The following is a 14,306-nucleotide window of genomic DNA, read 5'->3' as shown; positions in this document are numbered from 1 at the left end:
GTCTCTCTTATTTGGGGGAATTTGTGTGATTTTATTCTGGACTTCTACAAATGCTTCTAGGAATATTAATCCAACATTTGTGATATAATGTATCTTTTGAAATTTCAGGTTGATAGATCCTCAGACTCAAGTATCAAGAGCCAATGTAAGTACCTCACATTCAGGTTCACGTTAGTGATTATTCCTTAATTCACCTTTGTATCTACCTTAAACACAGCCTAGGCATTTAATAAAGATCTTCTACTAATAGAATACTTTTTCTCACGACTTTTCTAGAGAGTAACCTTGTCAGTTTTTAATTCTCTAATAGTTGTATGAACTGTTGCCTTTTTTTCTTCCAGTTTGAACTTACCAGTGTCACACAGTTTGCTGCTCATCAAGAAAACAAGAGACTGGTTGGTTTTGTCATCCGCGTTCCTGAATCCACCGGAGAAGAATCTCTGAGTACATACATTTTCGAAAGCAACTCAGAAGGCGAAAAGGTCTTTTTCATGTGACAGCATCTCAGTCCAAACAATTCCATTTTTATTATTTATTTAGGCCAGCAACTTAACATTCTTAGAGTAAAAATAAGTCCATTTTTAAGAAGTCTTCTGGCATTACAGCCTTGGCTCTTTGGTTGATTATTCTGCATGTCTCCATCCAGGAGTTCAGATAATACCTCCTAAGAAGGCCCCAATGAAAGAAAACTAACTCAATTGAAATTTCTCTGCGGAAAATACCTACCAAACAGAATAGGGTGAATGAGGAAAAACTGTAATAGCAAGACGTATTATTTAGTCGGGATATAAGGAAATGTTGAAACCAGTTCCCCTCAAATTTGTTCTTTAAAAAAAAAATTAAGGCAAAAGCTACAATAGAGAATAATTTACTCTCAGGGAGCAAACCAAGGAAGGAGATATCAGAAAAGTACAGATAAGCTGTTTGTTTAGTATGAAAAACTTTGACTACATCTATGACTTAGAATTTGAGGTCAGGAGATTGAGACCATCCTGGCCAATATGGTGAAACCCTGTCTCTACTAAAAATACAAAAATTAGCTGGCCGTGGTGGCACGTGCCTGTAATCCCAGCTACTTGGGGGGCCGAGGCAGGAGAATCGCGTGAACCAGGGAGTCTGAGATTGCAGTGAGCCGAGATGACGCCACTGCATTCCAGCCTGGCAACAGAGGCAAGACTCTGTCTAAAATATTTTGTCAAATTCTTAGTAAGTTATCTGTTTGCCACTGTGTATATGAACATGTAGTGGCTAAATACATTTAAGAGAGAGAAAAAAAATTCCCATTAAGAATTTTAAACACTGGAATTACCTAAGTTTCACTTACCTGGAATATTGTTTGTATGGCATAAATTGGCAACAGAGGTCAGGACAGTTGGATGAAAATGCCCGGGCCCTATGTGATGGGCCTCCTGCAGCCAGGTCCTGTGTTTCCCATGTGAGTACAGTGACCTCACTGTACTCCCAAATCACATTTGTTCTAAAATTTTATCCTTTTCTACCTTTGCCAATCGCTACTTTTCTCTTTTGCAGATATGTTATGCTATTAATTTGGGAAAAGAAATTATTGAGGTTCAAAAGGTAAGAGGCATTCTGGTGCTGGTTTAGTAGCTACTTAAAATACATCTGTGTACACATACTAAGAATCTTTTCAAAAAGAAAGGTGATGTTCACTGGCAAGTGTGGCCAACTTTGGGATTTCCTTTTAAGTATTCTAACCACCAGACATTTTTGATCAGCTGGTTCCATGTTCATTGGTAACACATGAGGACTTCTTATTGCTGCTGGAGCTCCTGCTTATCTGTTTTCTTGCTTATTAACTAGTTGGCTAGATTTCCTTTCTTTCAGATTAAGATGATAAGTACTCACCATAAACTCTAAAGCCTTGCTCCTCAGAGTATGATCACAGGCCCCATAGCATTGACAGACATCACCTGGGGGCTGTTAAGAAATGAGGACTCTGAGACCTCCCTGTCTTTCAGCAGCTTCTGATCTTTTGTTCATTCAGCAAATTTCTGAGAGCCTAGTTTGTATAAGAAAAGCCCCGAAATTATAGTAGTGAACAAGACAGATATAGTCCCTGCCCCCAGGGAGCTTCTAGTTCGGCAGTGTACAGAACTTTATGCAATAATAGAAATGATTAATATCTGCACAGTTTAATATGCAGATTGAATGTGGCTAGTGTGACTTGAGGAACTGGATTTTTAAATTTAATTTTACCTCAAATTTACATAGTAACATGTAGCTAGTAGCTACCATATTAGTGCAGTCTGTTGGAGAGCTCAGGAAGTCTTAAGGACTAAGGTCACATACATGAAATAATAGCAAGCTTTTCAAACCAGTATTTAATGGTATAGGTCAAAAGTTGGCAAACTTTTTCTATAATGGGCCTTTATGTTTTTGGCTATGTTCGCTGCAACAAATTCAGCTCTGCTATTATAAAACAAAAGTAGGCCAGATGTGGTGGCTCATGCCTGTAATCCCAGCACTTTGGGAGGCAGAGGCAGGAGGATCACCTGAGGTCAGGAGTTCGAGACCAGCCTGGCCAACATGGTGAAACCCCATCTCTACTGAAAATACAAAAATTAGCCAGGCATGGTGGCACGCACCTGTAGTCCAAGCCACTCAGGAGGCTGAGGCATGAGAATCGTTTAAACCTGGGAGGCAAAGGTTGCGGTGAGCTGAGATCACACCAGTGCACTCCAGCCAGGGCGACAGAAAGAAACTGTTCCCCCCCCCCCCACACACACACACACACAAAGCAGCATGAACACTATGTAAATAAATGAGCACAGCTATTTTCCAATAAAAAACAAGTGGACAGCCAAATGACCACAGTTTGCCAACTTCTGGTATAGATTAAAAGAGAAAAGAAAGGAGTTTAAAGATACAGAAGACAAAAGTTTTGTGAAGGAAATTCCTCTATGGAATCTTTGGGAAGATGGTATGAATTGACTATGTAAACAATATTTTGGCTCAAAGGAAAACAGTTTAGATTCTACAAGTGACATACCTGAGTTAGAGAAGCAAGGAAACTCAGCCTAAGGCACACATACACAAGAGTCAAGAGGAATGAGACTAGATTACAGAACATGTTGAAAGCCAGGGCAAAGGGGTTTAAATTGCATCTTAAGCTTTTTCTTTTTTCCCTCTTAAACTCTTGTAACTTCAGGATCCAGAAGCACTGGCTCAATTAATGCTGTCCATACCACTAACCAATGATGGCAAATATGTCCTGTTAAACAATCAACCAGATGACAATGATGGAAATCCAAGTGAACATAGAGGCGCAGAATCTGAAGCATAACTCACTTGCGCCTGTGGGGGAAGAGCAAACAGGAAGGAGAGCTACCTCCTAAGGGTTTTCAACTTCTCTGACATATAGGCACACTGACCTGATTTTGGAATGTGGACAGTCGTTTGTGGAATGTACTCTTGATGCCTTGATACTGAGACTTGGGAGGGAAGCTAAGAAATGGTTGACAGCGTTCCCACCCATCTACAAATGTTACTTTAGGTGCTTTGTGGTAAGTCTTTTTCTTAGATTGCACTAAGATTTCTTAGATTGTTCAGCGCTCAGAACAAAAGTTTGAAAAACGCATTATTCATTTGAATGTCATCTCTTTTCAGTTTCCAGTATCCTTTTTTAAAAATGGCAAAAACCTAGATTTACAATTTGAGGAACACTAAATATTTCCTATTAATGTAATCTATTTTTGTATTTTACTTAATGAGCTTTAAGTGCCTATCTTTCTGAAAATTGTGTATTTATAATCCAGCTTATCCCATAATTGGACCTAATAGCATTTCTTTGTGCCATTAGGTGATGAGCACCGCTTTGAGGCCCAAGCACTAGTAGAGATGTGAGATGTAGGTCTAGTTTCAGTAACTGTCCCAGACATCATGCAATAAAAAGACAAATACCACTAAAGATGTTTGATTTTACAGTGGAGCCTTACTAAACCAGCATTCAGAAGTTTGTTTAAGGTCCTCCTAGGTATTTTCAGTGGTGGGTCACTGTGGATAGGGTGTAGCTCTACCAGTTCCTATTTCTGAGCCAGACCCTCCTCAAGGATGGGACCAATTAATTTTAAAACTCACTTGAAGTACAGCTGGTCATGGGGCTTGGTATAAAGTTCCTATTTCCACCCTGATACTTCTGTCTCCTGGAACCCAGCCCACTCCCCTATCCCGCCTCCCTATGAAATGAGTATAATGATTTTGAATCGGTACAGTGTGTTTAACGGTAACTAAGTTCAACAGACTATTATCTTTGTAATAAATTAACCTAGCAATAAAAATTATTCTGTTTCTTTCTTTTGCTTGTTGTGGTTATTTTCTAGAACATCTCTGGACAAAAACTAAAGTCAGTTCTATAGCTTTAACATTTAATTTCCCAAAAACTAGGGCATAATGAAATTACAGAAGGGATATAGTATCAAAAAATACTTCTAGTCAACATGAGTAGAATGTGTGTTCCCATTGCCAAAATTTTTAAAGGTGTTGCTTTTTAAATGGTGGATTAATAAAACTTTTGCAATCCAAAGCTAACATCATAGGATCCATTTGAAATGTATACACCATAAAAGACATAGTGAGCCAGTCTAAGCCAGTATGAGATTATGCACCATAAAATTATTAATTGTTCACTAATGCCTTATAAATTTGTATGACATAACTGCTTTAGATCCACTGGTTCTCTGACAGACTGCAAGAACCACAGTTCCCTGAAATTTTTTTTTTTCTTACTTAGACATTTTTGGGAGAGGGGTAGCAATCTCAAACCCTAAACAATTATTAGTTTGAAAACAAACACTATTAAGACCGCATGGCTTAAATAGGACGCAGAGTACACACACCATTAAGGAAACATAAAAAGACTGAAATTCAGTCCATTAAAACTAACTTAATCAAAAACCACCACAGAGAATGAAAACACACAGCGAAATCAAAGATACTAGCAAGCACACAAGACCAACAAAAAATTAGCATCCAGAATATATAAAATACTCCTACAAGTAAGAAAGATGATAAATTGAAAAAAAAAATGTCATGAAGGCATTTCATACATTAAAAATACAAAGCGGGCCGGGCGCGGTGGCTCAAGCCTGTAATCCCAGCACTTTGGGAGGCCGAGGCGGGTGGATCACGAGGTCAAGAGATCGAGACCATCCTGGTCAACATGGTGAAACCCCGTCTCTACTAAAAAATACAAAAAATCAGCTGGGCATGGTGGCGCGTGCCTGTAATCCCAGCTACTCGGGAGGCTGAGGCAGGAGAATTGCCTGAACCCAGGAGGCGGAGGTTGCGGTGAGCCGAGATCGCGCCATTGCACTCCAGCCTGGGTAACATGAGTGAAACTCCGCCTCAAAAAAAAAAAAAATACAAAGCGCTCAGAAACAGACTCCTTATAGTAATCAGAAAAGTACAACTTAAAGCCACAGAGACATTTTATATTCACCAGACTGCAAAAATTCCGCTGTTGATAGAAATGAAACGATGGGGAATCATCTGCTGCTGAGATGAAGCAACTGTCTGGCATTCTGTCTAGCACAACTAAAAGTGCACCTGCCCTACTACCTAGCAGTTTTACTTTGGGTACACAGCCTAGAGAAACTCTAAACACATGGACCCAGGGACATGTTCAATAATGATTACAGCATTGTTGTTTACAATATTCCAAATGTGAAAATAACCCAGATATCATCCATCTTCAACAGAAGATAGCTGTATTCATGTAACAAAATGCCAAACTACCATCATATGCATCACTGTTGATGAACTTTAAAAATAATACTGAAAAGGTCATAAAAGCATATAATAAGATCCCATTTATGTTTAGTTTAAAAACAAACACAACCATATTATCAATATTTAGGAGAATACAATCAGCTATAAAACAAGGGAAGAGCAAGAAAATGGTTACCACCAAACCCCCATGTGGTTTCCTCAGGCAGAAACTGCAGGAGCTTCTAAAGTGTTCTTAACTGATGTGGTAGCCTCACCAATTGCTTTATTTTCATTCTTTAAATAGTATAATGCATATTACATACCTTGCATGCATTGAATATTTTTAAATAATTTTAAAACTTAGAACTAGTGATTTGCCTGTTTTCTCCACTTACTGAAATGTGTATTAATACACATTAAAGCACTCTGAAACAGATTAACAAGAGCCATGTAAATGAAAGGTGGGAGGAGAGGAAATGGGACCTGAAGTCAGCTATTCTTACCAATTCCCACTTCCCAAGTTGTTTTAGCCTCACGTACCGATCAGACCTTCTTTAGAGAAGGGCAGGGCCTTCCTCACATTGTCTGCATCTACCTGAGCCACTTAACAAGAATAGTTCTTTAGAGAGCCACTTAAAGTCAAACACAGACTTTATTTTCATTTTCAATCTTTCCACCTAAAAGAGTAATAACACCCAATGCTTATATGCCAAGTGTATTTTTACCTATGAGAGTACAAATAAGTAATACAGTAATAGTTAATGTTTATAGTAGTTATATACAATAGCAGCTAATGTTTAGAGTAGTTACCGTTCCCTAATATATAAAGTGCTTTACACAAATTAACTAAATCCTCAAACAACCTATGAGCTGCATACTATCATTACCATCCCATCTTTTGCCCAAGGAAATGAAGCACAGAGATACTAAGGAATCTGTTCCTAAGCAGTAAATCAGGATTCAAATTGGTCTGGCTCCAGAGTCTATGCTTCTAACCACTCTGCCACATATAGGTGACCTCAAGAGACAACCAGATACAAAGCAATCTCCAAATGTTTCTCAATACATTAAGTTTTGACGATTTATTCAGTAGCAGAACCAACCTAAAGTATAATATCCTTAATACTTTGCTACCTTTTGTACAGATTCTGAAAAGATTAAATAATAGTAATGGATATAGACAGGTGCTTCCAGGTATAAAAGTTAACTCCTTCCCCCATTAAATGAGGACATTATTAAAGAATGCTTGGCTACATGCCGTTCTTACCTACAGAATGATTATCCTTAGAGATAATCCAAGAATTATGTTATCAAATCTGCATCAACTGAATAAATTTCATCTACATTCCTGAGTGTATCTCCACTAACGGGAAATGGAAGTATCAGGTAAACTGAGTGGTAAAGAGGACCCAAACTACTGAAAAGAAAACACTTAGTTGCCCAACTTTTCTTACACACTATATATATGCTGACTTGTATTATAAGCTGAACTCTAACTTTGCCATCACCATCTCTGAGTTTATTGCCTTTGCTTAATCTCTACAGATTTTCATTTTTTCTGGATTCCCTTTTCAAACTTCAAATCTTTGACAGCCTATTAAAGTACTCCTAACATCTAGAAAAACCTTTGTTAAAAAAATATGTGGCATTAGAACTTCTCTTAAAAAAAAAAAAAAGAATACCATTTTCTGAAACATCTGCAATGTGAAGCTGGAAAGAAAATCCCATTACTATTTATTATTAGAATCAATTAAAGCCTTCCTTTTACATTTAGCAGACTCAGCATAAAAGAGTAACATGAAGTATGCAATATTTTCTCACTTTTCCCACAATCTTACAAATTTACTGCCTCAGAAGAAAAAAGGAACAGCAATCAGACTCTACCAAGAGTGATTTCTGCAGTGTAGCATTTAAGAAGGTTATGTTGTGTCTCCAGTATAATACTTCTGAGGGTTCTGTGATTAATGTAGTCCTTGCTTATCTGAGAGGGATACACCAAGACCCCCCGTGCATGCCTGAAACTGCAGATAATCTATATATATACTATGCTTTTTCCTATACACATGTACCTATGATAAAGTTCATAAGTTAGGTACAGTAAGAGATTAGTGATGAAACAGAACTGTAACAAACACTGTCACCTATGTCACTGATAGAAGATTCATTCTTACCACAGATCTTAGTAACTCCACATAGTATTTTTTTTCTTTCCTTATTGAGAACTTTCATGTTTTCACTTGAAGGATGTACTTTAAGGCTTCTCTTACGGCATATCTGAATTGCCAGCATCACTACTCCTGTACTTTGGGGCCATTATTAAGTAAAATAAGGCTTACTTGAAGACAGACACTATTGATTTGACAACCTAGCTACCAAGTGATTCATGGGCAGGTGGCACATACAGCATGAAGATGCTGGACAAAGGGATGACCTACATCCCAGGCAGGATGGAGCAGGACAGCACGAGATTTCATCATGCTATCCAGAATAACACACAAGTTGAAACTTACTGTTTCTGGAATTTTCCATTTAATATTTTCAGACCACAGGTGATCACAGGTAACTGAAACTAGAAAGTAAAACCCACATATAAGGGGAGACTACTGTACTGTTTTAATTCAACTTATGTTTGCAAATATCACTATAGTTATTACTAACATTAAACACTGCATACTGAAAATCCCTTTCCAGGATTAGGATTTAAAATAACTTCACATTGGTTCTTTTTATTGGAAAAAAGCTCTGGAAAGATCAAAAATGTATAAAGGAAAGAAAACACCTTTCTTTCACCTGAAATACATTGATTGGAAGCCAATTTTATACTTGAAATTGTTTTGCCTATGCGCATTCATTTAAAAAAAAGATTCCATACATTTCATTCAATTAAAGGGGACCCCAAAAAGGTTAATATTAAAAACTATTGGTTTAAGACATTCAATTTTGAACATAAACATCCAGGGGAAGGAAATTTTTGCAATTATGTTTATTAATGTTTTAGTATACACATTGTATTCTCTTAGAGTTGGGGAAGAGGGAAACCCCACTCAAGTGAGGTAATAAACTTGCCATCTTTTACAAAATTTATTTAGAACTGACAATGTTATGGTTAGTCCTTAATTCCTGAGAATTTGAATTATCATTAAGTTTTCTGTGAACTTACAACAAACGCTCACATTAATTTTTAAATTACAGTATGTCTGAAAAAATAAAATCAATGTTAATATGTTATCAAGAAAAACCATCATCCAAATGTACATATGAACTTAGGTGTGAATATACTGAAACCCTGTTGCTCTGCAGTTTGAAACCATTTAAATACTTGTTTCTAAGATTTTATTTCAAAAATGTGAACTTATAATTTATCCAGATTGCAGTGACATTATTTTGAACTAAAGGACAAATAATTGTCATTTTCTTCTCAATTGTAGGTATCCAGGGAGTCAGCATGTGAACTCTATCTAGTATTGATAAAATAATTTACATGTGTAGGGATAATGAACAGAGAACATCTGATTCTCTTCTAGTAACAATTTCCATCCCTACTAAAGGGGATGATTTCAGGGAAGTTAGAGAAGAAAAACAGAGAAAACAATACTGTTGCCATGAAATGACAAATTTGACATAATCAAATGCAAGATTAATATAAACATTTATAATGAAAATATAAATTATTAATTATGCAGCATGCTTTAGGGCCATTTCTACAGTTATTATGAATTACAAATATTAAATGCCTTTAATCTATCCATTGTCCATAATCCTGTAAGCCATGTTTACATAATAAACAAAAAACATTTCCTACATATTCTGTCTCTTCTGACTTTTAACAGTTAAAGTATTTATTTGGGCTGGCAAGTTACCCTGACCCTAACCAATAAGTACAAAGAGGGCATCATACACCCATTCTAAAAGCTGGAATCAAAGAATAATGTTAGAAGTACTTGCAGGATTTATCCAAAGAAATGTTTAGCAGACAAATGCAATAGAAAAAAATCAAGCATTTCCCAAAATGACATTTGCATTAGAAAGTCTTAAACTTTTATCTTCATTGTAAAGGTATCATTTTATTATATTTTTTAAAGGCCATGATTAAACATTTAACTAATAACTTATATACCTTTACAAAAATAAAACAGCTTGCTGGGCACAAAATTTACTCAAAATCTTTCTGTACTTTTAAAATCAGTAAGTGATGTATGTTACTAGCACTTTATTCTCACAGTGGTATTTTTTTTTAAATGCCTGAAAAGCATAATTATTATTTAATCTGATGTCTTAATCATACTTAATTAAAGAAAAAAAAAGTCTACGCAAACCATCACCAAGATTTTAATTCAATCTGATGTAGAAGAAACCTGAGTTTGGATGTAGAAATAATTCATTCAATTTTTTTCTGACATCATACATCATGCCTTCAACCAAAATCGAAGTGAAGTTTCAAACAGGACTCTATGGCTTTATCTGAATTTTCTTTGAGTATTAAGTAAATCTTATATTTAAAGCAGCTGTTGGAGGTTAAATGTTCTCAAAGCAATGTAAACTAGTTATAAAGTGTCTCATCAAAGACATCAGCAGCTCTTTTGAGTCACATGAAATTAATAATGAAAGAATGATCATCAGTTATACTGTACAGAGAGTACATAAAACACTTGTACCTCACCTCTAGTATCAAAGCCATCTTCATATATTCCTTTTATAAGAATAATGATATGTATTCTTCATTAATTTCAGGCTCGTTCCTTTTGTTAAGCATGTATTTACTGGCTGTATATGGTATACGCATTTAATTTCCCATGACTTGAGATGACTATAGATCAAAGATCTATGCAAATACAAATTAAAAACACTCGAGTAGATTATAAGAAATCTATCTGGATTTGCCCTTTTTTAACTTCACTTCAAATAGAAACATCATCTACCCTCAAGTCCAGGCAAAAATCCAATTTTAAAATCTCATTCTCAACCTTTTAAAGTAGAGCTTTTGGAAACAGAATGGACTTCACTTTAGAGCACTGCCTTTAAGAGTGGTAACATCTGTTTTCCAGAGATGTGACCCAGGAAACAATTCATCAATAGTTCATCCATTCCACTGGCAAAAGTTTTAACACAATTCTGACGATTTCATCATGTGCCGTGCATACCATCAGTATCATTTCACAACAGGATCAGCAGACCCAGTGCTGTCGGACAGGTCTCCGTTGCTTGTTTTAGTTTCTTCTGGAAGCATAAGTGAAAATAATAACGGATATTTGTGTTCATTTTTAAAAAAATAAGAAGTAAATAAAATTTGGAAGCGCTATATTGCCAAATTTCAAATTAAGGTTGCATCCATCAAATGTTTCTCTAACATCACAAATTATACGTCATTTACACTTTAAATTTTTTAAAAATCTAGGCTAAGCACTGCAAGTGTTTCCACTGGTTTTTAAAGGAGGAGTGGAGTTAAGAGAGCTCAGAACGGTATCGGGGTGGGGCTTCAAGCCACATGGGCTCCTTTGTCCTAAGGAATCTTGATATTCCTGGTCTAAGGAAGGCCTGCACCAGTTCCTCCAGCTGGGCCAAGAAAGCGCCGTTATAGTACATTGTCATTCCTGGTAGGAACATGGCTGCAAACTCGCATACCCAAACTGTCCAAAATGAGTAACTTTCCATTTTTATTTACAACTTATTATAATAAATTATATATAATGTATATTTATTAAAATAACAATTTTAAATGAAGCAGCTTTTCACTGTTTTTGACTGAATGAATTCCTGGCTTTTTGTGCAAAATGTCATGTGCACATATTTGATTAACAAAGACTATTTGACTAATGTATTCAGCAACTATATCTCTGAGCAATCTTTAGCCGACATAGTCTTAGAACAGTGATGTGAGCACTATTTAACAACTGGAACCCTTGAAAGTTCCTTAAAAGGAACAAGCCAAAGCAAGGAATCCCACTGCATGACCCTGAAGGGCTGTATGTTTTCTTCTAATTATTTAGGCCGGAAAGCAAATGTCCAATCTACCTGCAGAGTTTTCCCAGTCACCTGGGCTGGGAAAAAATTCTGGCATCATGAAACACATGAGCAGAACCAAGGCAATAACTGAGTTTCTTCATAATTTAGGTTATATTGATTCATATTCTTCCAAATGGCTTTGCTAATTTATCTTATCCTTGAAAATGAACACAAAGGCAGTATGCACAAATTTTCATTTAATACTGAGTATCTTCCAGATTAATAGGCTGAAACAATTTTTTCAAGCACGTTTATTAGTCTAGATTCAAAAAATGCCTGTATATGCACCTAATTAATATTAGAAAATAATATTTAATTTATGCAACGATGTCAAGAAATAAGGCAGTTCATGTAAGTAGTCTACCCAAATGAGTCACCTCTACTGTATATAAAGAAAAAAGATGTATTTTAAAAATTGACATAAGATTAACAAAAACATCTTGTTTTATGAAGAGCTTTATATCTTGATTTATGAAAACTTCATAAAACAAAGGAGAAAAACTTAATGACAAAAAGGAGACTAGTAATCATGAAAATTATAATGGTCAACTAGTTGCTGTACCTAGTTTTGATCTTCAAAGCAAAGAGAAAAATGTACATTACATAATTTCCATGACAGACAAAGGGAAACATCTGTTCCTTAGAGAAGATGATTATTCCTAAATTTCAAATCTAAGAGAAATATATCATGGGGACATTAAATATGAAACACTGAACAATGCTCTTACACCTTAAAATGTATAGATTCCTTTCCACCAACCTACATAAAATACAATGGACGGAATCCTTTCCTTAATGACTGAAGTTCACTGAAATGACTTATCAGTCATTATGGCTATATTGCCTGAGTCTCCAGGGCCTGATTATGAAAGAAGGCAGGATGCTATTTACTACAACTAAATAGCTCCCATGATTTCATACTTCTTTAATCACCTGTCCCATCTCATTCGGTCAACATCTAGTCATCAGCAGCTCTGCCTTCAGCAACATTTAGCTGTCCTCCTCTAATTTGTTCCTTTGAATCTGATTTGAGCCATGAAAGAAAAACCAAACTTGTTAAAATTGTATTTAAATTAAAAGCAGATGATCCTGAATAAGGACTTAAAGGGTTGCCACAGAGTGAAATGCATGAACTATATAAATTCCTTTTCAATTTCACACAAGATCTATATAGGCTTTACTTTTTTTAAAAGACTTATTGCTAGGTCTGTGTTATTTTCCAAAAGGACAAAGAAGCTAGAAGTCTAACCAGATAAAATGGTTCATTAGTGTCTATTATTAAAGACATGTATTGGTCTTTCCAAATATAAAACACTCACTGACCTTCCTTCTCTTTCTTTTCTTGGTTTTCTTCAGCTGCAGTCTTGTCTGCTCTGAAGAAAATTCTTGCACTGCTCAGTGAGAAATACAGCAATTCAAATTCCTAATTAAAAAATTTGAAATAAAAACCAAAAATATTTATTATGGCAAAATACCAAAAATATTTACATTTTTATGCCTCTTTTTATTATTATTTTGAAAAGCCCTAGTGGAAATCATAAATACAGAAACTGAAGTAAGTAACCCATCCATTTTTAAGATCTGAGTCAAATGGCTTCCAAATACCATTCACTTTAAAATATAATCTTTTTTGCCACTATTCATTTTACTTGTTAAAACAGGTGGTTCTATATGGCTTCTGTTTTTCAGACATTAAGAAGTCATGGATATCAAAAGATAAGTGAAAGGAGATGTGACTCTTAGGCTTCTCTACCTGTAGATAGACATCCAGTCGCTTCTGAGTGAGATTCATGGTTTGTAAGAGTTTTTCATCTTGACTGGTTGACTGCACATTCTGTTGCTTAGCAACTGCTCTTATCTCCTTCAGGTATTTCTCTCTAACAGACTGGAACCAGTGAAGTGAGTCAAACTCCCGGTACTGATCCAAAAGCTTTAGAATGTAAGCCACACCTGCAGGCATCAGCAAAACTACAGTTAAATTACAGTGAGTACAGAAGTTGTATTCTCCACCAATAATTCCTAGCACTAAGCATTTTGAGTAATAATTCCTAACATTTTAAGTTCATCCCCTTTCAAGTTACATTTTACAACATAAATGAATGACAGGTTTAATAAGATGGCTTAATTCCTCCTTTAAAAACAATGTAGGAGTATAACAAACTAAAGACAAGTCAATTAAGAAGAAAATAAATAAATAACAAGGCCATATAAATCACCTGGAGAAACGATATAGCTGTAAGGATAAAGAACAAAATCTTCCGTGACTTGCGCCTGTAATTCCAATACTTTGGAAGGCTGAGGCTAGAGGACTACTTGATCCCAGGAGTTCAAGACCAACCTGGGCAACACAGTGAGACTCCTGTCTCTAAAAAAAATTTTTTTTTAATATTAGCCAGATGTGGGAATGCATGCCTGTAGTCCCAGCTACTCGGGAGGGTGAGGTGGGAGGACTGCTTGGGCCCAGAAGGTCAAAGCTGCAGTGAACCATGATTGCAACACTGCACTCCAGCCTGGCTTACAAAGCGAGACACTACCTCAAAAAGAAAGGAAAAAAACACTTTGCTAAAAAGATAGCC

General features: G+C 35.9%; 2 protein-coding genes across 7 annotated transcripts in view; one reads left to right on the top strand and one right to left on the bottom strand.

The window, feature by feature from the left end:
- The window catches only part of APPL2 (adaptor protein, phosphotyrosine interacting with PH domain and leucine zipper 2), a 62,051-nt gene extending 57,736 nt beyond the window's left edge, over positions 1-4,315 (top strand). The window contains exons 18-21 of one of the 2 annotated variants that reach the window (XM_032300027.1): positions 109-145; positions 342-482; positions 1,531-1,578; positions 3,383-4,315. In XM_032300027.1, coding sequence (XP_032155918.1) covers positions 109-145; positions 342-482; positions 1,531-1,578; positions 3,383-3,391 — 235 coding nt within the window. In that variant the 3' untranslated portion in view covers positions 3,392-4,315. Of the gene's footprint in view, positions 1-108; positions 146-341; positions 483-1,530; positions 1,579-3,169 lie in introns of both variants that reach the window. The other variant, XM_032300023.1, reaches the window with a different exon arrangement.
- A 4,376-nt stretch (positions 4,316-8,691) lies between these two features.
- Positions 8,692-14,306, bottom strand: part of WASHC4 (WASH complex subunit 4) — a 61,603-nt gene continuing 55,988 nt past the window's right edge. For all 5 annotated transcript variants that reach the window (XM_032299995.1, XM_032300011.1, XM_032299999.1 and 2 more), the window contains 3 exons: positions 13,484-13,680; positions 13,054-13,153; positions 8,692-10,944 (listed from right to left, as the gene is read on the bottom strand). In XM_032299995.1, coding sequence (XP_032155886.1) covers positions 10,877-10,944; positions 13,054-13,153; positions 13,484-13,680 — 365 coding nt within the window. In that variant the 3' untranslated portion in view covers positions 8,692-10,876. The remainder of the gene's footprint in view (positions 10,945-13,053; positions 13,154-13,483; positions 13,681-14,306) is intronic.

The sequence above is a fragment of the Sapajus apella genome, unplaced genomic scaffold (genome assembly GCF_009761245.1).
Source record: "Sapajus apella isolate SASKATOON/1434 unplaced genomic scaffold, GSC_monkey_1.0 scaffold2, whole genome shotgun sequence".
NCBI classification, from domain to species: domain Eukaryota; kingdom Metazoa; phylum Chordata; class Mammalia; order Primates; family Cebidae; genus Sapajus; species Sapajus apella.
Note: the sequence above shows the minus strand (reverse complement) of the source record. Positions and strands in the feature narration are given on the sequence as shown.